At 48.1% G+C, this 22,681-nt stretch overlaps 1 protein-coding gene across 1 annotated transcript; it reads right to left on the bottom strand.

The window, feature by feature from the left end:
• Positions 1–189: 189 nt before the first annotated feature.
• TGOLN2 (trans-golgi network protein 2) lies at positions 190–11,466 on the bottom strand. The gene is made up of 4 exons (XM_073324776.1): positions 11,277–11,466; positions 9,065–9,996; positions 6,361–6,444; positions 190–3,953 (listed from the first exon to the last, which is right to left on the bottom strand). Exons 1-4 carry the CDS (start codon positions 11,380–11,382, stop codon positions 3,948–3,950), a joined length of 1,128 nt encoding a protein of 375 aa, XP_073180877.1. The 5' UTR covers positions 11,383–11,466; the 3' UTR covers positions 190–3,947.
• Between the last annotated feature and the right edge of the window lie 11,215 nt (positions 11,467–22,681).

The following is a 22,681-nucleotide window of genomic DNA, read 5'->3' on the forward strand; positions in this document are numbered from 1 at the left end:
TGCAATAAATTAAACAACCCTAATAAAGTGTTCACAAGCAACATCTGGTCTGTTACAGGTGGGAGGCAGTTGGGGAATCCAACTGCCTCCTTACGGGGATCAGCTCTAGCCTAGTATTCAGACAATACAACAACACAATCTGCGTTGCTGTTCTGAGGCTTTAAAGGAGGCAGGCAGTAAATAGAAGGGTGAAATTACATTTCTTTATTGTGTCCATTTCTTGACTTCACCACACAGAAAAGTACAAAGGATTAGAAAATTCTGATTCTTCAAAGCGAGTCTCATTTTACCGCAGCAGAACCCAAACAACTCATGAAGTCAGCCCAGGAAAGTAGCTGACCTAGCAGACTAATGACATTTGGCAAGAAATGTATTCAGCAGACTGTTAGTTTGAAGTTTATGCCATATCTGAACACAGCCAAAACTGTTCGGACCTTTACCTGTTTGAGACTTGTAGAATATCCTACATCAAGTTTAATACCACAGAAATCAATGAAACATGGAGACCATTCCCAGAGATTTCGTACAATTCAAGAATTACAGCAACTGTCACTAGAAATAGTCCACGCTCGAATTAAGAGGATAGCAGGAGGAGACTACGTGTGAATCCTTCACTGATAGCTTAGAAATGTACAGAGCTACACTGCGTTTGAAGAGCTGTTTCTATGGGTATGAACAGCACAGTAGCTGCACAGATCCATGTTAAGAGCTGTCATATAAATATTGGTTGTTCCCGGCCACATGTGGTGTCTTTACTACCCTGTGAAGTTTGCACTCACTGTGTGCTATGCATTTCTGTTGAGCCAGCCCACACGCCAGTCACATGGCAAACTACAGATAACTGGAAAATGCTCCTACACACAAGCTATGGACGTTCTTTTTAGTCTGACAGAAGCGTAGGAACTATCCCTGTATCTTAGTTCTCTCTGCACATACCAGACTGTACTGCTAACAGTACATAGACAGAAGAGCCCTAGCTCTAACAGGGTTCCTCATTAGTCCATGCCTGCAGGAACATTTATGAGGCTGCGTTTCCAAAACAAAGCAGAAAGATTTTCAGATTAAAATAAAACAGTCAGTCGAAGAGACTGAAGTAAGGAGGCCTCCAGACTCTGTGACAAAACAAACAGGTTTGGTACAAATCCTTCCAAAATGTTTTCTGATTCAAAGGGGGACAAAGCAGGTAAAAAATAAAAACAGGAATTCCCAGGAAAGCAGGAAGACGTGGCTAAGAATTGCAACAGTTATCATGTCTTCAAGTTTTTGCCTCTATCATAAACACACGTGAAATCGCAGCCTCAAATTCTGCACCCCTTAAATAAATGGGCCATAGAACACAGCATCACAGGCTTCCTAAATCATGTTACATGTTATCTTAAAAATAAATAGCACAGTTATGTTTCACACAAGTTCCCTGTCTTTGAGAAGGTGCATTTCCTTCAGAGACCTGGACCTGTTTATCCTCCTGAGAGGAGGATGCTCCCCCCCACCTCCCAAAAATGGCTCCTGTGAGGATCTCCCATATCAGAGTTCAGAAAAGTCATCTTTCTTAGGGGCAGCTTCCAAATAGATTTAAACAAATATATGATTCCCCCCCCCAGTCAAACCTACACTTCGGCTAATGTCTTTCAGTAAAAGTAAGTTGCTTTGGTTTTCTTTTTTAAATAAGTTAAGCTCTGCATACACATCCCTCTCCCTCCTATGTGGAAAACGAAACTCTGAAAATATCAGCGATGGCTTTAATGTCCAGATGTGAAGATTTCTTAGCCCAGATGCTGTCTTAAATATTACTGCAGTCTCTTAGTGTTCCTGCAGGTCACCAAATGCTGTAGACACCAAGGAGGAAGAGACCGGGGCAGGTTTGCCTCATCAACCATTTTTGGAACATGCCAAGAGAAGTAACCCAACTATTAACCAGCAACTTGCCCAAGACGGAGGCCAGGTTCTTCCCTGTGCCTCAATCAGCTGACAAGTGCATTGAAAGCGAGGATGTAGCTTTTCACATCCAGGTTTAGATATGTATTCTAAGTTTCCTCCTATGCAGGTGTGTGTGTCAGCAATTTTTTTGTAAAACTCAGAACCGAGAAATAAAGAAAACAGCCACAGACAAAAGAACAAGCCAGCCAGCCACCATATACAGATTTCCCAAACATTCCTGGTCTCAAAAGTAAAGACCTTGTGGAATATAACTATGAAAATAAAAACAGGAATAAATAGTGGGCCTCATTCAACACTTTTTCCCAGCCTTATATCAGAAATAGAAGCAATACCAGTATACATCAGCCCCTGGTTTATGCAGACAAGGAATCTAAGACTTCCACAACAACACTGAGGTAACAGCTCTGCATGGAGTGGCTGGTTATAAGTACGTTCAACTAAATAAAAGCACAGCTCAGAGCTGAGGAAGGCCAAGGCCAAAGGAAGAGGAGAGGGGACATCCTGTAGATGACTCTGCAGGAAGATATTCTGTTACATCGAACAAATCCCTTTCTATATATTTTCAATCTGCCATTTACTTTAGAGGAAATATTTCTGCACTAACCCAACAAGCCTCTCTCATGGGCTCTGTGTGGAAGCTGCCGTGCACGATGGCATAACAGCACTCCCAATTTGAGGAATGAATGACATAGGCCAGAGCCCATATTGCACAGCTCTCCACATTGTGCAAATCAATGCCTTGTAAAGACATCTGTTTCGAAGCTGCCTGCTTAAGGGAGCCATACTGCTGCTATGCAACACAGGCATGAAATACTGCCATCATCTGTCCAATGCACCAAGTCACCAGCCGTCCTTGCCCTATTTCCACTCTCAAATACTCTCTCCGCACTTTGATAAAGGATAAAAAAAATGGACACCCCCCCCAGACAAAGTGGGAATTGACTTGTACTATACAAGTACAATGGATCTGACCTCTATCAGCGGGAGAGTCCATTCAGTACTGAAGAGAATCAGCTATGTTGGAAATTTAGGGGTGGAAGAACTGACTTGTGGGAAGGGGGTATGAACTACAAGTGGTGACGCTGTTTTCTTCCACCTGAACATTGCCAAGTTCCTGTGACAGCGGCATGGGGGAGGCGGGAAGGTTTACAGAGGCAAAGTTCACTCAGACTTTGCCATGGAGGCTTGGCACAGAGCTTCATACACACTCCTTGCATTCTTTCACAGCATCCACTCTCTAAATATTTCATCACCGTTAGTGCAATCACCTAAACACCAGGGATGACATCAGGAAAAACAGTCCATCAGGAAATCTGCCAGCACATTTAGGGTGGACAAGCAAAAATCAAAGTGTCAGGGATTCCCCACACATCTCCAAAGATGTGCATTAAGAGACAATCAGATGTTAACTTCCACCATTGTCTTCACCACAGAGAACAAAGAAGCAATCAAATAAAAGTCCTTGGCAAAAACATTTCTGAACTAGTGCAAACAAACATGCTGTGAACTTTAGAGTCCAAATACAATGGACAGAAGAGGATAATGTTCATATGTCAGCTACAAGACCAACCATGTTGGTTATAAAGACTGCTCCATGAATCTAGAGGAAGAGAATCAGAAGGCTCATTCAGCAGGCAGGTCTCTCCTAAACAGAGACCTGTGTGTCAATACAGCAGAAGGTAAAATCCATATCGTTCGGGCACAAAAAAATTCTGCCACTTGTTGGGTCTTCCCTTGGCTTTCCTGACATCACAGTATGGAAGCAAGAGACCAGAGCTGGAAACTAGTTCATCATCAGGCAGCTGGGAAGGGGAAAAAATATTTAGAGACTGAGGAGTTAGTGTTACCAAAGTGCAAGTGCAAAACTAAAAGCACTTCTCTTCTTCCCACACTCCAAGACCTGAAGGGAATCAGAGCTGTTCTGTTGGGAATCACAGGACATCCTTGCATCTTCATTTTCAGCAGTCCTTACCCGGGTCAGCAGTGTGGAGGAATTTTCTGGGGATAATTTAGATCTGAAGACAAAAAGGAGAGTTTTCAATCATTTGTCAGAGCAGCTTTTCCACACACACTATTCTGGAAAATTACTGTAAAAATGGCACCATGGGGCTCTGGATTTCTGCACGCTCTGATTCAGTTTCAAATAAAGAGATGGCTTTTCTAACTGGCAGCCCAGCAGATTCAACCTGGGTGATTTCCTTCCTGCGCATCCTCACCAGTAAAAGATTCAACAAGCCAAATTATACCCTCGGTGACATGTTTGCAGTACTCAGGCACTCAATGAATGGGCTTACAGCCATGTGAATGACTGGAACCTAGTAAGGAATTTATTAGTGTTACAGATACGACAATATCCTGGACAATCTTATGGAATTAAGTTAAACTTTATTGAATTAAGTATTTTAGGAGTTCACTGTGTTAAAAATGCAATTGTTTATGTGTTATTGTGGAATTGTATGTAACTTCTCTAAGAAACGTGCTTAATGAAATCCCTGGGGAGTATTAGGAACTTCAAATGTATTGTCCCAAAAAGTCCTCTGAAGTGGATTTGCTAGGAAATACTCTTCATAGGCCCAGACTGGATAACTGAGCGACTCACAGAGCGCTTGTTCTGAGCTGAAGCTATGCTAAACTGGTGACCACAAAAAAAACCTGTTTGAGGTCTGAAAGACTAATCACCAACCAGAAGAAGAAGGGGGTGATCTCTGGCAGGCTTATTAGCATGCGTGCAGGTTCTTTTATTGAAATACACTTCAGAACTTCCTTCCACTTTTCTTATTTATTTCCAAAATTTGTCTCCAATAATGTGTGGATGGTTTTATCACCTTTCAATCTTCTTCTTGTGTCCATCCATTTCACATAGCATGTTCTGCATGCACTGTTTTCTCATGGTAAGGGATTCACTACTGGTGCCAGATGCAATCTGCAGTTCACCCAGTTAGCATGGCTAAGCCTGGAAGAACACCCTTGAATTGTTGCATCCAGAGGGAACAGTAGACATGGAATGCAACGAACAGCATGCTGTGTCACTGCTATCCAGTCATGTCCCACTTTTTCTCCATTAGGAAGAGTGCAGGACAGAAGTATATCGGGACACCGTTTTCCTTTGGTCTCTTTCTGGGTGGATTTTTAATCTTCCACTCATGAAGCACAAGTCTATCTATGCCATCCTGTTTTACAGGCCCTGCACTTGAATGAACGTTCTCAACAGAAAAATGAGATGGCTCACGTTCATCCTCCTCCTCCACTTCATCTAGGCCAGGACCTGGAGGATTACAGTCTCTCTCTCTCCTTCCGCACTCCCTGGTTTCCGTCCAAATATTCTGAAGTTCTTCCTGCTGATTCTTGTTCTGCAGGTTTTCTCTGCATTTCCTTTTTTCTGCACCTGACTCATCATACACACTTCATATTTGACTATATGAGGTTAAGCAAAGTTCAGTGCAATGCTAAATTTCCCTAGATCTAGGGCAGTGGTTCCCAAAAGCAGAGAATCATAGATGTGCTCGCTCTTTCTCACCTCTCTTCCCCTCCCCTCTTCTAAAAGGAGGGGAGGGGGACAGAGGGAGCAGAATGAGCTCAGGTATTCAGGGAAGCTCCACTCCTTCCTCCCCACTCCCCTTCTATGGACGGGACGGCTTTTTGCTTCTTCCCTCTCCCTGCAGCATATGGCCAGGGAAGGGGGAGGGAGGAAGAGAGCCCTCAGAGCTGCCCCCCCAGCTTGCAAGGGGGAGAGGGAACTGAAGACCCCCCTCTGCAGCCTGGGACGAGGTGAAGAATCCAAGCAACAGAAGTGAGGCGGGGGGGCGAGGGGGTGAACTAATGGGGGGCTGGGAGCTGTGTGGGGTGGGCAGAGGGGGAGCTGAATTGATGGGGACCTACTAAATAGGTTTCAGTGCATTTCCATCTGCTGGAAAAGGTTATGACAATGGCTTCACAGCAAGGCTTAGCAGCTCCTGCCCTGCTGATCCGCATCTGCCTCCAACGCCTTAAGGAGTCTCCAGGATTCTGTGGGCCAGATCCTCAGTTGGTGTAGACTGCTGATTTACATCAGCTGAGAAATCAGGCTCTTTGCTGTGGGGCCCACAAGCCCAACCAACAGCACAGATACTTCCTTTTCAGGAACAGCATGTTGAAAACAAAAGAGAACTTAAATGGGCAGAACAAAGCCTCATCAGACTAACAGCAGGGCTATTACCAAAAACCTTCTCGCCAAAGCCGGCTTCCCGACAACTTCATGACTGGCCCTGGCTAGGTGGAGTCCAGCTGCTGCACTTGCTCCTCAGTTGGCACAGCACAAAGCAACAGTAGGCAGTGCTGCACCCACTCCCCAATCTTCCTGGCTACTGGCAAAGGACAGTTAAGTTCATTTTCAAGCCCTGCTTATCTGAGGGGCTGTTATATCAAGACCCAATTCACTCTTACCTTTTGATCCAGTCTCTGATATTCATTTGATTTGGGCCGCCGGGGTACTTTTGATCGTTTTCCTTCCAGAGCAAAAGCAATGATCTTTGGAGACAGAAAGAAGAGAAGAAATAAATCAGTAAGCAAATCCTGATAGGTTACCACTTTTTGTGGTGGTTGAAAAGAGCTGATGCAAAACTACAGGCATTATAAGTATTCTCTTTTCCCACTTCAGGGACAGATAGTTCTGCTCATGTGTTCCACTCTCATAGCAATGAAATATCTCACCTGACCAAAGCCTATTTTCCCCAGGATTGGCAGCTCCTAGATTTCCAAATTCAGGATTGCCTAACCCACACCAGAGGTTTCGTCACTCTCCAAAGAGCCTCCCCCCATTCTTTATCTGGGTATGATGACACCATATACAATGACTCGGCAGGAGCCCCAGTGATGCCAATTCTCATGAGTCTTACGATAGGTTTTTCTTTAAGCCCCCATGCCTTGTAGAGTCATATTCCATAAGAATCGCAGCTTTAATTTTAAATGAAAGAGTAATTTTCTAGCCATGATTGTGATGAAAGCTTGAAAACATTAACTTACAGGTTCCCACATATCAGAAAGCAAATAAGAACCCAAGATTTATTTTTTTAAAATAATGACGTGAAAGTCAATCTAGTTATTTTTGAACAATTGAGGCTGACAAATAATGCATCTTCCATGAAAACCAACTTCATCTGTTAACCAAAGGAGTTCACAGAACACTGCCAGCCTATTACACTAAGAGATATGGCCAGTACCACACTGCCATATAATTCCTCTTTATTCACTACTGCCCCACTCAGCTTACACTGCTTCCCAATGTGATTTACAGAAACATGCACAAAGGTGAACACAAGTCGCTAGATTATGGAAAGTGGATCACCTGAATAAAAATAATGGGATCGCTTTTTAATTTCTTGTTTTCACCTTTCCACATTTTCTTAGAAGACATGTTAAGTGTGGGTGGAGGAGGGGATGACAGTGAAGGAATGCAGAAGAGCAGGGAACAAGCGAAACCCCTTTATAGTTTGTTTTCAGAATTTCTAAGATTTGGGGTTTAAAAAGGTATAAAATCTTTGGCTGGGTCTACATTTAAAGCAGTACAACAGCAAAGCTGCAGCTGCACCCCTGTAGCGCTTCAGTATACACATTCACTACAGCAACGGGAGGGGTTCTCTTACCACTGTAGTTAACTCACTTCCCCGAGAGGTGGTAGCTAGGTAGACGGAAGAATTCTTCCATCAACCTAGCACTGTCTACAATGGGGGTTAGGTTGGCTTAACTACATCTTTCAAGGGTGTGGATTTTTCACACCCCCAAGAGACACAGCTATGCTGATGTAAGTGTTCAGGGCAGACTAGCCCTTTGCAAAAAAACTGTAATAGTGTTTTGAATGTAATTTATTTCTTTGAATTTAGAAAAAAGAGGACTCATCTGCTACTGTAGGTGCCTTTGACACTGTGACCATCACTGGCAAACCCCACAGCAAAATGCTCCCCACAACCCAATAGGCAGGATGTTCCCCACCAAAACTCCATTAATCATAATCAAGTCACCCTTTCAGATCCCAACCTCTTCAGCCACCCAGGCAAACAGGATACCAGACAGAGGCCCAAGAGTGAAATACGGTAACATGTCTGGCCTCTCCTTGCTGTAAGTCAAACAGAAACTGAAAACAACAACACAGCACCGGTTCTAGTGGCCTTCTGAACCGGGCCAGGAACATCAGGCTGGAAACAGAACACTGAAGTCTGCCCTGATCAGTATCTCTAGTCATCACTGGAAGAGCTCCTTTCCTTACGACATTTCTCCTAGCAGGTGTTCCCTGAACCGGATTCCTCAATTTAAGGTTACTGCTTTCTGCACAGACAATAAGGAAATGCAAATAGGATTTTCTTGCTAGGATTAAAGCTTTTAAAAGCCTGGGTCATAGGCACATAGGAGAGAGGCTGCACTGTATGGATCAAGGTGCTGCTGGCACGATGACACTCAGGAAGGCCTACTAGGATACCTCCATAAAGAATGATCTTCAGCTAGTCTAGGCCATGTCTTTGAGCCAGCCTGAAGCAACCCTAACGCATTGTGAGCGCTATGTATTAAACAATAGTCCAGCCTCCTATCTGGCCACTTCTCAGCATCTGAAGGAATTTTCATACAGTGCTGAAGAGAAAAGGAGCAGTCACTAGGAAAAAGCATCTTAACTGCTACTCCTCTCATTCCTTGCCACCCTAGTTCCACACCTGGAGATGACCACCAAAACTAAGACCACATAGTTTTCACTAAGACTTAAGACCCTCCCCTGAATACAACACTCTCGTTGCTCATCCCAACAGGACTTGAGGGTTGGACAAAACCCCAAGTTAGTGTTTTCTGACCTACTGAACTTATCAGCAAATTAAGTCTAAACAACAGAAAAGCCAAAAATAGGTCAGTGTATTAAAAAGTTTTCTTCCGCCCCAGCCAGAAGCACCAACCCACACACAGGGAAAGGAAGAACCTGAGTAACAAAACACTTTGGAAACTTTGATATTTAGAATCAAAAATCTTCCTGGCAGTACAAGAAGGAAGCACTAACTTCCTGCTTGTGACTGCACTGGTCTAACGGCAAGGAAATGCCCTCTCCATCCACTAGCACTGATTAAGCCCTGAAGCAGACGGGGTCCACACTACATGCAGAAAAGCTCACCTTCCGTTTATTGTGATAAGCGATGTACAAAGCAGCGACGATAATGGCTGCGGTCACCAGGTAGGCAAAGAAGTGGCTACTCTCGGATTCATCTTTGGGGGGAGCAGCAGGGGCACTTTCCTCTCTCCCCTCACCAGGTTGAGCAGCTTCATCCATCTTCTCGTCACCAGAGTGGCTGCCGGGGGCCACCTTTTCATCAACAGTCTTATCGCTAGTGCCGCCGCCATCTGCCTTCCCCTCAGCAACCTGGGCACCCTGGCCGCCAGGTGCCTGGTCAGGTGCCTTGTTCCCGTCAGGTGCTTTGTTCCCCTGCTCCCCAGGCGACTTGGTCCCGTCAGGTGCCTTGTTCCCCTGGTCCCCGGGTGCCTTGTTCCCCTGCTGCCCGGGCGCCTTGGTCCCGTCAGGTGCCTTGTTCCCCTGCTGCCCGGGCGCCTTGGTCCCGTCAGGTGCCTTGTTCCCCTGCTGCCCGGGCGCCTTGGTCCCGTCAGGTGCCTTGTTCCCCTGCTGCCCGGGCGCCTTGGTCCCGTCAGGTGCCTTGTTCCCCTGCTGCCCGGGCGCCTTGGTCCCGTCAGGTGCCTTGTTCCCCTGCTGCCCGGGCGCCTTGGTCCCGTCAGGTGCCTTGTTCCCCTGCTGCCCGGGCGCCTTGGTCCCGTCAGGTGCCTTGTTCCCCTGCTGCCCGGGCGCCTTGGTCCCGTCAGGTGCCTTGTTCCCCTGCTGCCCGGGCGCCTTGGTCCCGTCAGGTGCCTTGTTCCCCTGCTGCCCGGGCGCCTTGGTCCCGTCAGGTGCCTTGTTCCCCTGCTGCCCGGGCGCCTTGGTCCCGTCAGGTGCCTTGTTCCCCTGCTGCCCGGGCGCCTTGGTCCCGTCAGGTGCCTTGTTCCCCTGGCTCTTCTCACGCGTCTTGCTGTTGTTGGATTCTCGAGAGCTTCTGGCTGCTGGAATTGAGAACAAAACACATCGATTACGGCTTCTGTTTGCGGCAGTCACTTGGGGCAATCACCCCATACAGCTCCCCTTGGCACCCGCCCCTCGCACCCAGGAAGTCAATCATAGAATCATGGAAATATCATGGTTGGAAGGGACCTCAGGAGGTCATCTAGTCCAACCCCCTGCTCAAAGCAGGACCAATCCCCAACTAAATCATCTCAGCCAGAGCTTTGTCAAGCCTGACCTTAAAAATATCTAAGGAAGGAGATTCCACCACCTCTCTACGTAACGCATTCCAGTGCTTCCCCACCCTCCTGGTGAAATAGTGTTTCCTAATATCCAACCTAAACCTCCCCCACTGCAACTTGAGACCATTACTCCTTGTTCTGTCATCTGCTACCACTGAGAACAGTCTAGATCCATCCTCTTTGGAACCCTCCTTCAGGTAATTGAAGTCTGCTATCAAATCCCTCCTCACTCTTCTCTTCTGCAGATTAAATAACCGCAGTTCCCTCAGATCTCTCCTCATAAGTCATGTGCTCCAGCCCCCTGATCATTTTCATTGCCCTCCGCTAGACGCTTTCCAATATTTCCATATCCTTCTTGCAGTGTGGGGCCCAAAACTGGACACAGTACTCCAGATGAGGCCTCACCAGTGTCAAATAGAGGGGAACGATCACGTCCCTCGATCTGCTGGCTATGCCCCTACTTATACAGCCCAATATGCCACTGGCCTTCTTGGCAACAAGGGCACACTGCTGACTCCTATCCAGCTTCTCGTCCAGTCACCCCTAGGTCCTTTTCCGCAGAGCTGCTGCCGAGCCATTCGGCCCCTAGTCTGTAGCGGTGCATGGGATTCTTCCGTCCTAAGTGCAGGACCCTGCACTTGTCCTTGTTGAGCCTCATCAGATTCCTTTTGGCCCAATCCTCCCATTTGTCTAGGTCCCGCTGTGTCCTATCCCTGCCCTCCAGCGTATCGACCACTCCTCCCAGTCTAGGGTCCTCTGCAGACTCGCTGAGGGTGCGATCCACGCCGTCCTCCAGACCGTTAATGCAGATATTGAACACGACCCGCCCCAGCACCGACCCCCGGGGCGCGCCGCTTGACACCGGCTGCCGGCTAGGCGGGGGGAGGTTTACCCCGGGCGCGCGGCGTGAGCCCCGGATGAGACAAGGCCCAGAACCCAACCCCCGGCCCCCGCCGCTCCACGGACCCGGGACCCGCGCCCCGCTCCCGCCTCCCCGAGGAGGGGGCCCGGCCCCGGGGAGGGAGCCCGCCGCGTCTCACCCGCAGCGGAGTTCAGGGGCCCGCCGAGCAGCGCCGCCGTCAGCGTCAGCAGCAGCAGCAGCCGCAGAGCCCCGCGCGCCGCCGCCGCCGCCGCCGCCGCCGCCATGGTGACCGTGACCGTTCGTTCCGCTTCCGGGAGCTGCCGGGACACCGAGACGGCCACTTCCGGCACCTCCCCGCAGCGCGCGCCGGGACCGAGCTCTCGCGAGACTTTGGACCGGAAAGGGAGGGGGGGCAGGGGGTGTTTCTGAGGGGGGTGTAGTGGGGGGCAGGGGGTGTTTCAGGGGTAGGGGTATCTTGGGGGGCAGGGGTGTTTCTGAGGGGGGTGTAGTGGGGGGCAGGGGGCGTTTCAGGGGTAGGGGTATCTTGGGGGGGCAGGGGTGTTTCTGAGGGGGGTGTAGTGGGGGGCAGGGGGTGTTTCAGGGGTAGGGGTATCTTGGGGGGGCAGGGGGTGTTTCTGAGGGGGGTGTAGTGGGGGGCAGGGGGTGTTTCAGGGGTAGGGGTATCTTGGGGGGGCAGGGGGTGTTTCTGAGGGGGGTGTAGTGGGGGGCAGGGGGCGTTTCAGGGGTAGGGGTATCTTGGGGGGACAGCGGTGTTTCTGAGGGGTGTAGTGGGGGGCAGGGGGTGTTTCAGGGGTAGGGGTATCTTGGGGGGCAGGGGTGTTTCTGAGGGGGGTGTAGTGGGGGGCAGGGGGCGTTTCAGGGGTAGGGGTATCTTGGGGGGGCAGGGGTGTTTCTGAGGGGGGTGTAGTGGGGGGCAGGGGGTGTTTCAGGGGCAGGGGTGTCTTGGGGGGGCAGGGGTGTTTCTGAGGGGGGTGTAGTGGGGGGCAGGGGGTGTTTCAGGGGTAGGGGTATCTTGGGGGGGCAGGGGGTGTTTCTGAGGGGGGTGTAGTGGGGGGCAGGGGGTGTTTCAGGGGTAGGGGTATCTTGGGGGGGCAGGGGGTGTTTCTGAGGGGGGTGTAGTGGGGGGCAGGGGGCGTTTCAGGGGTAGGGGTATCTTGGGGGGACAGCGGTGTTTCTGAGGGGTGTAGTGGGGGGCAGGGGGTGTTTCAGGGGTAGGGGTATCTTGGGGGGGCAGCGGTGTTTCTGAGGGGGGTGTAGTGGGGGTGTTTCAGGGGCAGGGGGTCTAGTGGGGCTGTTTGGAGGGACGAGGGGCGTTTCTGAGGGGGGGGGTGTTTTGGGAAGCAGAGGGAGTGTTTCCAGAGGCTGGAGGGGGGTTATCAATGGTGGGGGTACCCTCCATTGAATAATTAAATATTAGTTAAAATGACCTGAAAAGTTTTATATAGCTGTAGGAAAGGTGACTTGGCCTTGCTGCCATGGATAGCATAACTTTTGCCTGGTTTTCCTGTTCTTTCCCTTTGGCCTTTGATCTCTCTCAAACATCTAGTCATGTGTACCAATAGATAAATACTGACACGTACTGTTTCCTACTTAGTAATATAGAGACCCAACTACGCATAGCAAGAGAGTTTCCCTTTATTTTCATTAGTGTTTCACAAAGCCGAGTCAACAGACAATTTTTGTACTTGTACAACTATCAGTTAGGGGGTGATTTTTCACCAGTTTATAGTTATCCTGCTACAATCCCTAGTATGGACACATATATCGGAGTAAAGGTGCCTTATAGCAATACAGCTAATTTGCCTTCCCATATGCAAAAAGCTATACCAGTATAAAGCATTTTAATATCAGCATAACTGTTTCTACATTAGGCAGGGAGTATGCTTTAATTATACTGGTGTGGTTAAATGGGTACAATATTTATGTGTAGGTAAGTTTCAAGGCATGCATCTATGGGATATCGTTAGCAAGGGACACTTTTCACACTGGTCTATTCAGCAGCAGGTGACCCATTCTCATCCCAATGCAGTTTAATTGTCTTAGTGCTAAGAGCAACCTGAGCGATCGCCTCATGGGGAATTGGTCTTGAGGAGGCAAATTTAGGAGCACAAAAAAAAGGGGGGGAGAATATGGAAATAGCGTTGGAAGGGGAAATAGTTCTAGTAACATTAAATCCCAGGTTGAAAAATCGTTCTCCATTTATTGAGCGGTCAAATGCTCCCATCTAATGGTCGCTGTTGGCCTTGCCACATTTAGTTTTGAGCACTATCCGTAACCGTAAAACAGCTCCATCTTGTGGCCCAAGGCAAACTTTTTTATTTAACATGTTTATTACAGTAATGCCTAAGGGCCAATCAAGAGTGGGGCCCCATTGTGTTAGGTCATGCACAAACAGAGTGATAGACAGTCCCTGCGCCAAAGAGCTTACAGTCTAAATAGACAAGGCAGACACAGAGAGAAAACACAAACTATGGGATGGTAGCAAATGGCATGTTAATGAGACTGTTTTTTTGAGTGAGGGGTTACTTGGGAGAGGAAGGAGGTTGAGAGGGACAGAGCTGGGGAGAAAAGGTAAGAGGAGCAGGTGAGGAGTGAAGCTTAGGTGAAGAGTCTGTGGGGAAGGGGGAGCAAGAAGGTTGGCACAAACAGCCAATCAAAATGGTAGAAAGTTCTCTAGATGTCCAAAGGTCCCTAGTGCCTCCAGAGAATGGTGGGTCTCTCCTGCACAGTTCTTGGTCCAGGGAGGTGCTGGGGGAGACAGGTGCCGGAGTCAAACAGTCAGTGGGATTTAGGCTTCTATGGGCCCCCTCCTTGGGCTTCAGAACCTAAACTGGCTCTGTGGATGACGGGGAAGCAGTGGATGTGTTATTCCTTGAGTTTAGCAAAGAATACGGTCTCCCACAGTATTCGTGCCAGCAAGTTAAAGAAATATGGGCTGGATGAATGGACTATAAGGTGGATAGAAAGCTGGCTAGATTGTTCGGCTCAATGAGTAGTGATCAATGGCTCATGTCTAGTTGGCAGCCGGTATCAAGCGGAGTGCCACAAGGCTCGGTCCTGGGGCCGGTTTTGTTCAATATCTTCATTAATGATCTGGAGGATGGCATGGATTACATCCTCAGCAAGTTTGCAGATGACAGTAAACTCGGGGGAGTTACTGTAGATACGCTGGAGGGTAGGGATAGGATACAGAGGGACCTAGACAAACTAGAGGATTGAGCCAAAAGAAATCTGATGAGGTTCAACAAGGACAAGTGTAGAGTCCTGCACTTAGGACGGAAGAATCCCATGCACCACTACAGACTAGGGACCGAATGGCTCGGCAGCAGTTCTGCAGAAAAGGACCTAGGGGTTACGGTAGACGAGAAGCTGGATATGAGTCAACGTTGTGCCTTTGTTGCCAAGAAGGCTAATGGCATTTTGGGCTGTATAAGTAGGGGCATTGCCAGCAGATCGAGGGACGTGATCGTTCCCCTCTATTCGGCATTGGTGAGGCCTCATCTGGAGTACTGTGTCCAGTTTTGGGCCCCACACAACAAGAAGGATGTGGAAAAATTGGAATGCATCCAGTGGAGGGCAACAAAAATGATTAGGGGGCTGGAGCGCATGACTTAGGAGAGGCTGAGGGAACTGGGATTGTTTAGTCTGCGGAAGAGAAGAATGAGGGGGGATTTGATAGCTGCTTTCAACTACCTGAAAGGGGGTTCCAAAGAGGATGGAGCTCAGCTGTTCTCAGTGGTGGCAGATGACAGAACAAGGAGTAATGGTCTCAAGTTGCAGTGGGGGAGGTTTAGGTTGGATATTAGGAAACACTATTTCACCAGGAGGGTGGGGAAGCACTGGACTGCGTTACCTAGGGAGGTGGTGGAATCTCCTTCCTTAGAGGTTTTTAAGGTCAGGCTTGACAAAGCCCTGGCTGGGATGATTTAGTTGGGGTTGGTCCTGCTTTGAGCAGGAGGTCCTCCTGAGGTCCCTTCCAGCCCTGATATTCTATGATAAACCACTACACAGCTGTTTTTAGAGCTGCAGCATGAGCCTGCTTCATTGGCTCCGAGATGCTGTGCATGGTTGGTCCCTTAGGGGCTTTTTTAAAATGTTAGCAGGTTAGTTTGAGTCTAGTTCAGTCTTTTTGAATATTGATTTCCCCCCCACCCCCATCTTTGGTTATCAGTGGCCATGCATTAAAAGTCATCTAACAAAATCATCTTTGCTTTGTGTTAAACTTTCTCAAACCAAATCCTGGCCCTGTTGACCTTACTGGGAGTCTTGCCATTAACTTAAATGGGGTTAGAATTTCACCCTTTGATAGGGTATAAACCCCCACCAGTACTTAGGGGGTTAAGAGGAGCTGGAGAGCATAATGAGTGCATCCTGTTGCACCTGGAGGAGGGGCCACAGCCAATTTGGGATGAGACCCAGCTGGGGAGGGGCCGGGCCAGAAGTGGTGGCCCAGTGGAAGAAATAGACTGTAGAACCCTTTCTTGATGGGAAGCTGTTCAAAGGGTCAGGAAAGCTGAGCTGTAAGGGAAAGGAATATCCCTGGGCTGCAGGTCCTGAAAGAAGGGCAGGACCCAGGAGAAGGCTTTGAAAAGGGAGTTAAAGCCCTGAAAGAGGAGTAAGGTTAGAAAGCTGGGCTTTGGAAGATGCTCAGACTAAAGGGCAAGGGAATCTCAGAAGTACCTGCAGGAAGGAGCTTGTACCAGAGGAGAGGGCAGCTGAAGTGAGCTGTAGCTCACGAAAGCTTATGCTCAAATAAATTGGTTAGTCTCTAAGGTGCCACAAGCACTCCTTTCCTTTGTGGAGAAGGAGACTCTCAAAGGCTCTCTCCTCCCAGGCCTGCTTTAGGGGAGAAGCCCTGAGGCTCAGGAGTAGCTGGGCCTCTGGGGGAGAAACCCCTGGGAGGCAGCGCTCTGTGGAGGAGGAGGAATGCTGCGGAGCCAGGGAGGATATTCTGCAGAGAATTGAAGGATAGAAGAGTTTTTGTTCCTTTGAGTTTGGATCTTGTTACCCCAGAAGGGATGAACTTAAATCATGACCTGGCCGGAGGGCTGAGTTACAGGAGGAGAAACCAACGTGGGACCCTAGCAACCGTGGGCAGGGAAAGCTGCTAAGTCTCACACCCCTCCATGAGGTGGCACACCAATGGTGAGTACACTCCTTCACACCCTTAAAGTTAACATGGCAACTACTCTCCTGTTCAAAGCCATGAACTTGTATCCTTTCTAAAGCCTACCCACAAAAAGCCAGATTAGTGGTGCCCATTGGTGGTCAAGTTGGGCCAGGACAGAGTTTCTAACACTCTGTTGATCTGTCCTTCCATTAAGTTAACTTTTAGTGAGGGGAGAGGAAGGAAGGAATTGGGAAAGGGCCAAAGGGCAGGAGGCAATGTTGAAACAGTGGATTTATTGCTGGAATGTGCCTCAAAAAGCCAAGCCCTTTTGGCTGAAACATTGACATTTTGTGACCGTTTCCTCCTCTAATGCCTAGCAATCTCATGAGTCCTTCTGCAGTTTGGAGTGTGTTGTAGCCTAAGATGATACTTCTAATTCTCTTTGCAAAGGCCTTCAGGGAGACAATAGGGCTGGTTGAATGGCTAGCAAGGTGGGTCTGCCTGGCCTTTGCTTTAGCTGGATGTTACTGTATTCAGTTAAAGGGCCCCCTGTTGCTGTGACACTGATGCTGTCAAAAGCATGGCCTTGGGAGACTGAGTGTTGATGCCACTTGGGTAGATTGGGAGGTACCCCCGTCAAGCTGTCTCAGGATATGAGTACTAGCCTTGGGGCAGGCTGTTAAGAAGCAAGATAACCACCCAGTTGGTTGTGACTTAAATCACAATAATATCCAGAAAGAGGACTTGTGGCACCTTAGAGACTAACCAATTTATTTGAGCATAAGCTTTCGTGAGCTACAGCTCACTTCATCGGATGCGTATCTGATGAAGTGAGCTGTAGCTCACAAAAGCTTATGCTCAAATAAATTGGTTCGTCTCTAAGGTGCCACAAGTACTCCTTTTCTTTATGCAAGCTCCGTGTCCTTTAGGGCTAATCCACTGAGGTTCCCTTACTTTTGCTTAGAAATCTTGCCCTCTCCAAGTCCAAGCAGCACAGAGATACAGTCCTTCTTGTCAAGGATTTTTATTCCCTTCCCCCAGAGTTCAAGTTGATGGGACAACAACTCTTCATGGGTGTGGAGGGGGCAATCAACAAAGTATTTCATTTGTTTCACAATGGCTCAAGGTTTCAATGGGCCTTCCTGTGTGCAGGAGCCAACATCTTCTGTAGGAAACCAGCCTTTACCTTAATGAATGCTTCCTTTCCTGTTTGTAAACCTCTGTAATTGTATAAGAGCTCGTCTACGCTTACCGTTTTATAGTGCTCTGACTTGCTGGCTCACGAGCGTGAAAAACCACCCCCCTGAGCGCTTTAAAGTGCTAGTGTAGACAGATGCCGAGCCATGCTCCCAGCACTCTGAGCTAATCCCCTCATGGACCACACTCACATTTCAAAGCGCTGCCATGGGAGCGTTCCCTAGGCAGCGCTTTGAAATTTCCAGTGTAGACATACTCTTTAGTCATCAAAGCAACCAGTCAGTATAACCTTACAACATGAGGGGCAGATGTTATAAGAGAGAGTACTACATGGAGAATCCAACAAACATTTCATGAAGGCTAAACACATTCTCATAAACCTCAGATCTGTTTTAACCATGCTAACACTCAGGTGAGCCAGACTGGTTCCCAGCTTATGCATTCAGGAGTTGGGGGCTAGGGGCCTTAGCATGAGCTGGCACCTGGCCTGCCAGGGTCACACCCTCCTCCCCAATTTTGCTCAGACCATTAGTACAAGGAGCAGAAGTAGCATTTATGTGTTGAAAGTTTTTCTGGGACTTTGTTCACATCTGTGAATCAGACCAATACACCTTCCTACTGACCTGGCTCCTCTTTGAGAGTCAGCAGTTCTTTCTCCATAATCAAAAGGCAGAAAATTAGCTTTCCACTTCGCAGCTGATCCTAATGAATTCACACAGGAAGCCTGATGTGCTAGAAATCTTTCAAATAAACATTGCTGAATGTGCTGCTGTCTACCCCCTTTTTCCTCCCTCCACACCCGGGAGGCCCAGGTGAAGTCACACTGTGGAAACAATCAGTTATTCATAAGTTAATTCAGTGCTGAGTTTTAATTTGTTTGGTTTTCTAGTACAATGATAAAGCAGTAATTTAGGTCAAAAGGATTTGTCAAATCCATCCTTTCTGGTGACCTACCAGAGCAAATTTCTCTGATGCTGAAACTGCTCAAGAGCAAGAGATGCATCTTTTCAACTAATTAAAGAAGATCCCCTAGCCTGTAACTGAGCAAAATCATGTCCAGAATAGTGTGTGCAAGGTGATATCAGGCCAAATCTTTGGGACCCTCCAGTGCACTTGTTTGCCTTGGGCATTTTTTTTTCTGTCTAACATTTAATAAACAGAACTGGTGACCCTAGGTAACATCCACGTTCATAGAAAGTGACCTTGACAGGTCATCTAATCCTGTCCCCTGCACAAAGCAGGACTAAGTATGTTACTCTGACACCTAGAGCAGTGGCTCTCAACCTTTCCAGACTACTGTACCCCTTTCAGGAGTCTGATTTGTCTTACATACCCCCAAGTTTCACCTCCCCTAAAAACTATTATTTGCTTACAAAAATCAGACAAAAATACAAAAACGTGTTCACAGCACACTTTTACAGAAAAACTGCTTACTTTCTCACCTTTACCATGTTCTGTAATTATAAACTCAATTGGAATATAAATACTGGACTTACATTTAAGTGTATAGTATACAGAGCAGTATAAACATTTCATTCTCTGTATGAAATTTTAATTTGTACTGATTTCATTAGTGCATTCTGTGTAGTCGGTTAAACTAGGCAAATATCTAGATGAGTTGATGTACCCCTTGGAAGACCTCTGCGTACCTCCAGGGGTACATGTGGCCCTGGTTGAGAACCACTGATCTAGACCATCCCTGACAGTGACAGAGATTCCATGACCTGTCTAGGTAATTTGTTCCAGTGCTTAACTGCTCTTACAGTTAGGAAGTTTTTCCTAATGTCTTACCTAAATCTCCCTTGCTGCAATTTAAGCCCATTGTTGCTGCTTATTCACGGAGGACAGGAGGACAGTTTATCGCCCTTTTCTTTATAAGAAACGTTTACATTGAAGATTATGTCCCCTCAGTCTTTTCTTCTCTAGCTTAACAAACCCAATTTTTGCAATTATTTCCTCATAGGTCATGTTTTCTAGAACTTTAGTTATTGTTGCTCTCCTCTGGACTTTCTCCAGTTTATCCACATCTTTCCCAAAGAGTGGTGTCCAGAACTGGACACAGTACTCCAGTTGGGACCTTATCCGTGCTAAATAGAGCAGAAGAATTACTTCTCGTGTCTGGCTTTCAACACTACTGCTAACTGATCATATCCAGCCCATGGGAGAAATCAATCTTTTTGTAAAATTGTTGAACTGATTTTTTTGCTGAAAGCTGACTGAGAAGTTCAAGGTCAAATTTGGGATACCTCTCTGCCTTACCTGCATTCAAAAGCCCAGAAAGAATAGATATCAAAATTCTAGCTTGAAGACCACATGAAGCTTAACTGTCTGTCCATCACTGTAGAAGAGTGGAGTTGCCACAGGTATGCCCCCTCATAGCTGAGTAGAGCATGGGAGCGCTTTCCTCTCTAGGGCCCCCTACCAACAGATACTCCAGCCCCACACTTCTGCCTCTTCTCATGACTCAGTCCTCTGGCCAGGTCACATTTTAGTTCCAACACTTCAAAGGTAACAAAGTCTGACATAACAGAAGTCCAACATCCTTACAATCAGGTTTTCAGTCCTCAACTTGGGAGCCCCATGGTCCCTATACCCTCACCTCTCAGGGCTTTTAAAAGCCCTTATCCCATTACGTCGGAAGGTGGTGTGAAACGCCCCCCCTTGGTGGCTGGTAGGGGAACCCAAGCCTGCCCTCTACCTTATGTTCCAGTCCAGGGACTCTATAACCAGCAGCCAAGGTCTGCTCCATCAGACTCTTTTCTGCTGCTTCACTCAACTTCTTTCACCATAGCCTATCATCAGGCCTCTCCCAGGGGACAACAAATGATCACAGAGAGAATATATTTTCCATCCTGCCCTATCCTGCAGAAATGGCAGCTAATAAAGCTTTGTTTTTATTATATATATATATATATATATATATATATATATATATATATATATATATATATATGGTTAAATTTAGTTGCTAAGAGGAGGTGAAACAGTTCTGGGGTTTATTATTTTACAAATCATCCCTGGCACTTATCTGGCCCACATAGTATCTGAGCACCTCACAGCACTCCTCTCCCAAGCACCCCCATGTGGCAGTTCTGGTCACCCCATCTCATAAAGGATACAGTGGAACTGGAAAAGGTTCAGAGAATGGCAACGAAGATGACTAAGAGTATGGAATTGCTTCCATATGAGGAGGGGCTAACAAGATTGGGGCTGGTCATCTTAGAAGACAGATGACAAAGGGTAGGGATAAGCTAGAGCAGGGGTGAGCAAACTTTTTGGCCCGAGGGCCACATCGGGGAATAGAAATTGTATGATGGGCCATGAATGCTCACAAAATTAGGGTTGGAGTGCAGGAGGGTATGAGGCCTCTGGTTTGGGGTGCAGGCTCTGAATTGGGGAATGAGGAGTTTGGAGTATAGGAGGGTGCTCTGGGCTGGGATCAAGGGGTTTGGAGAGTGGGAGGGGGATCAGGGCTGGGGCAGGGGGGTTGGGGCATGGGGAGAGGCTTAGGAGGTTCGGGTTCTGAGCTGCGCTTACCTTAAGCGGCTCCTGGAAGCAGTGGCATGTCCCATCTCCGGCTCCTACAGGAAGGCGCGGCCAGGCTGCTCTGCGCGCTGCCCCATCCGCAGGCACCGCCCCTGCAGCTCTGATTCGAGTGCGTAGGAGCCGGAGTAGGGCCATACCACAGCTTCGGGGAGCTGCATGGTGCAGCCCCCGACCCTGCGCCCCAGCTGGAGCTTGCAGGCCAGCTTAAAATGGCTTGCAGGCCATAGTTTGCCCACTCCTGTGCTAGAGGTCTATAAAATCATGAATTATGTGGAAAAAGTGAAGAAAAGTTATTTACCCCCTTCCCAGAATACAAAAACCAGGGGTCACCCCATGAAATTAATATGCAGCAGGTTTAATACAAACGAGGAAGTCCTTTTTCACACAATGCACAATTAACCTGTGGAACTTATTGGCATGGGAGGTTGTGAAGGCCAAAAAAATAGCTGGGTTAAAAGAACTAGATAATTGTGCCATGGTTTAAAGACTTATCTCAGAGCCCAGATAAAACTTTCAAAAGTCCCAGACCAAAAGTCTCTGGGTTCCAGCGGCTCTTTCTGCTGTCCAGCCTCAGCCTTCTCCATTACCTGGAGGACTCTGCAGGCTTTCCCCTGTTTGCAATATTCAGGGTCTCTTTTCAGTTTCCCTGTCTAGAGAGCTGAGCTTTGTGCTTCGTTCAGGCTCTCTGGGAGCTTCCATCCCTTAGAGCTTCCTTTCTCTTTACCTTAGAGCTCTCTGAAGCCTTTAATTAGGCCCAGGTGCTCCTTATTTAATGAATTGCCTTCCAGCTACTTAGGCAGTTAACCATCCCCAGGTGGAGCTGGCTCATTCCCTTCAGTGGAGCCTGTCCCAGGTAGGCTGGGCAGCTGACTCCCTTAAAGGGCCAGCCATGTGACATTCCCTTGTACACATGAGACAATGAGGTTCAGAGACTAAGGCCCAGATCTTTAAAGGCATGTAGGCATTGCCCTGTTCAGTGCTTCAGTGCTTCACCCCTTGGTGGCCCAGTGCCCCGAGCTAGGTGCACGGGTTCCCATACAATGCACAGGGAGAGCTAGGTATCCAAGGAAGGGATTTTTAGAAGCCGGTCCGCTGAGCAGGGAAATGAGCAAGATGCCAAGAAGAGAGGTAGGGAGAGGGGGGCTTAGGCGCCAAAGTGACTGACGTGGTGCAGCAGACTGATGGGCCAGAGATCAGCACTGTCTTCCACTCAGGGTCCTCAACCATGAACCCATGCTAGGAGTAAGGTACCTGAGCCAGGTCAGCTACTTAGGTAGGCCGGTTGCCTCTGTCTCCTGATCACCCTGTTTCCCTGTGCCCCCAGCTGCTCTTTGTGTGGGTATTGTGCTGCCCCCACCTGTAAATGGCCAGTATCCAGCCCTCCTGCTGCAGGGGCTGGCAGGTATCGGGGCTTAGACCTGCTCAGAGCCATGCCTACAGGATTGGGCCCCACTGGGAGGTAGGTGTTCCCCTAGCTAGTCTGAGAATCCTGCTTTAGAGCTCCTGCAGCTTCAGCTTGAGCTCCGAGGAACTTGTTAGCAGTGGGGTAGCATCGGCCCCTAGCTGGTTTTGTGTCTGGTGGAAACTTAGGCATCTAGGGGAGTTAGGCACATATGAGGTTAGGGGGCAGCTGAGCAGCAGCTTTGGAAATGTCACTGGTGCCTAAGTGGTGGATTGAGGTGCCTAAAGAGGCAGAGGGCACCTCCGTA

Source organism: Lepidochelys kempii, chromosome 26 (genome assembly GCF_965140265.1).
Source record: "Lepidochelys kempii isolate rLepKem1 chromosome 26, rLepKem1.hap2, whole genome shotgun sequence".
NCBI classification, from domain to species: Eukaryota; Metazoa; Chordata; order Testudines; family Cheloniidae; genus Lepidochelys; species Lepidochelys kempii.

Bases quoted from the DNA above. Each gene is read 5' to 3' on its own strand.
- TGOLN2 (XM_073324776.1), bottom strand. From the start codon at position 11,382: ATGGCGGCGGCGGCGGCGGCGGCGGCGGCGCGCGGGGCTCTGCGGCTG. The intron at 9,997-11,276 runs GTGAGACGCGGC...TCTCAATTCCAG, and splicing joins GCCCCTGAACTCCGCTGCGG to CAGCCAGAAGCTCTCGAGAA. The intron at 6,445-9,064 runs GTGAGCTTTTCT...CTGTCTCCAAAG, and splicing joins CTTATCACAATAAACGGAAG to ATCATTGCTTTTGCTCTGGA.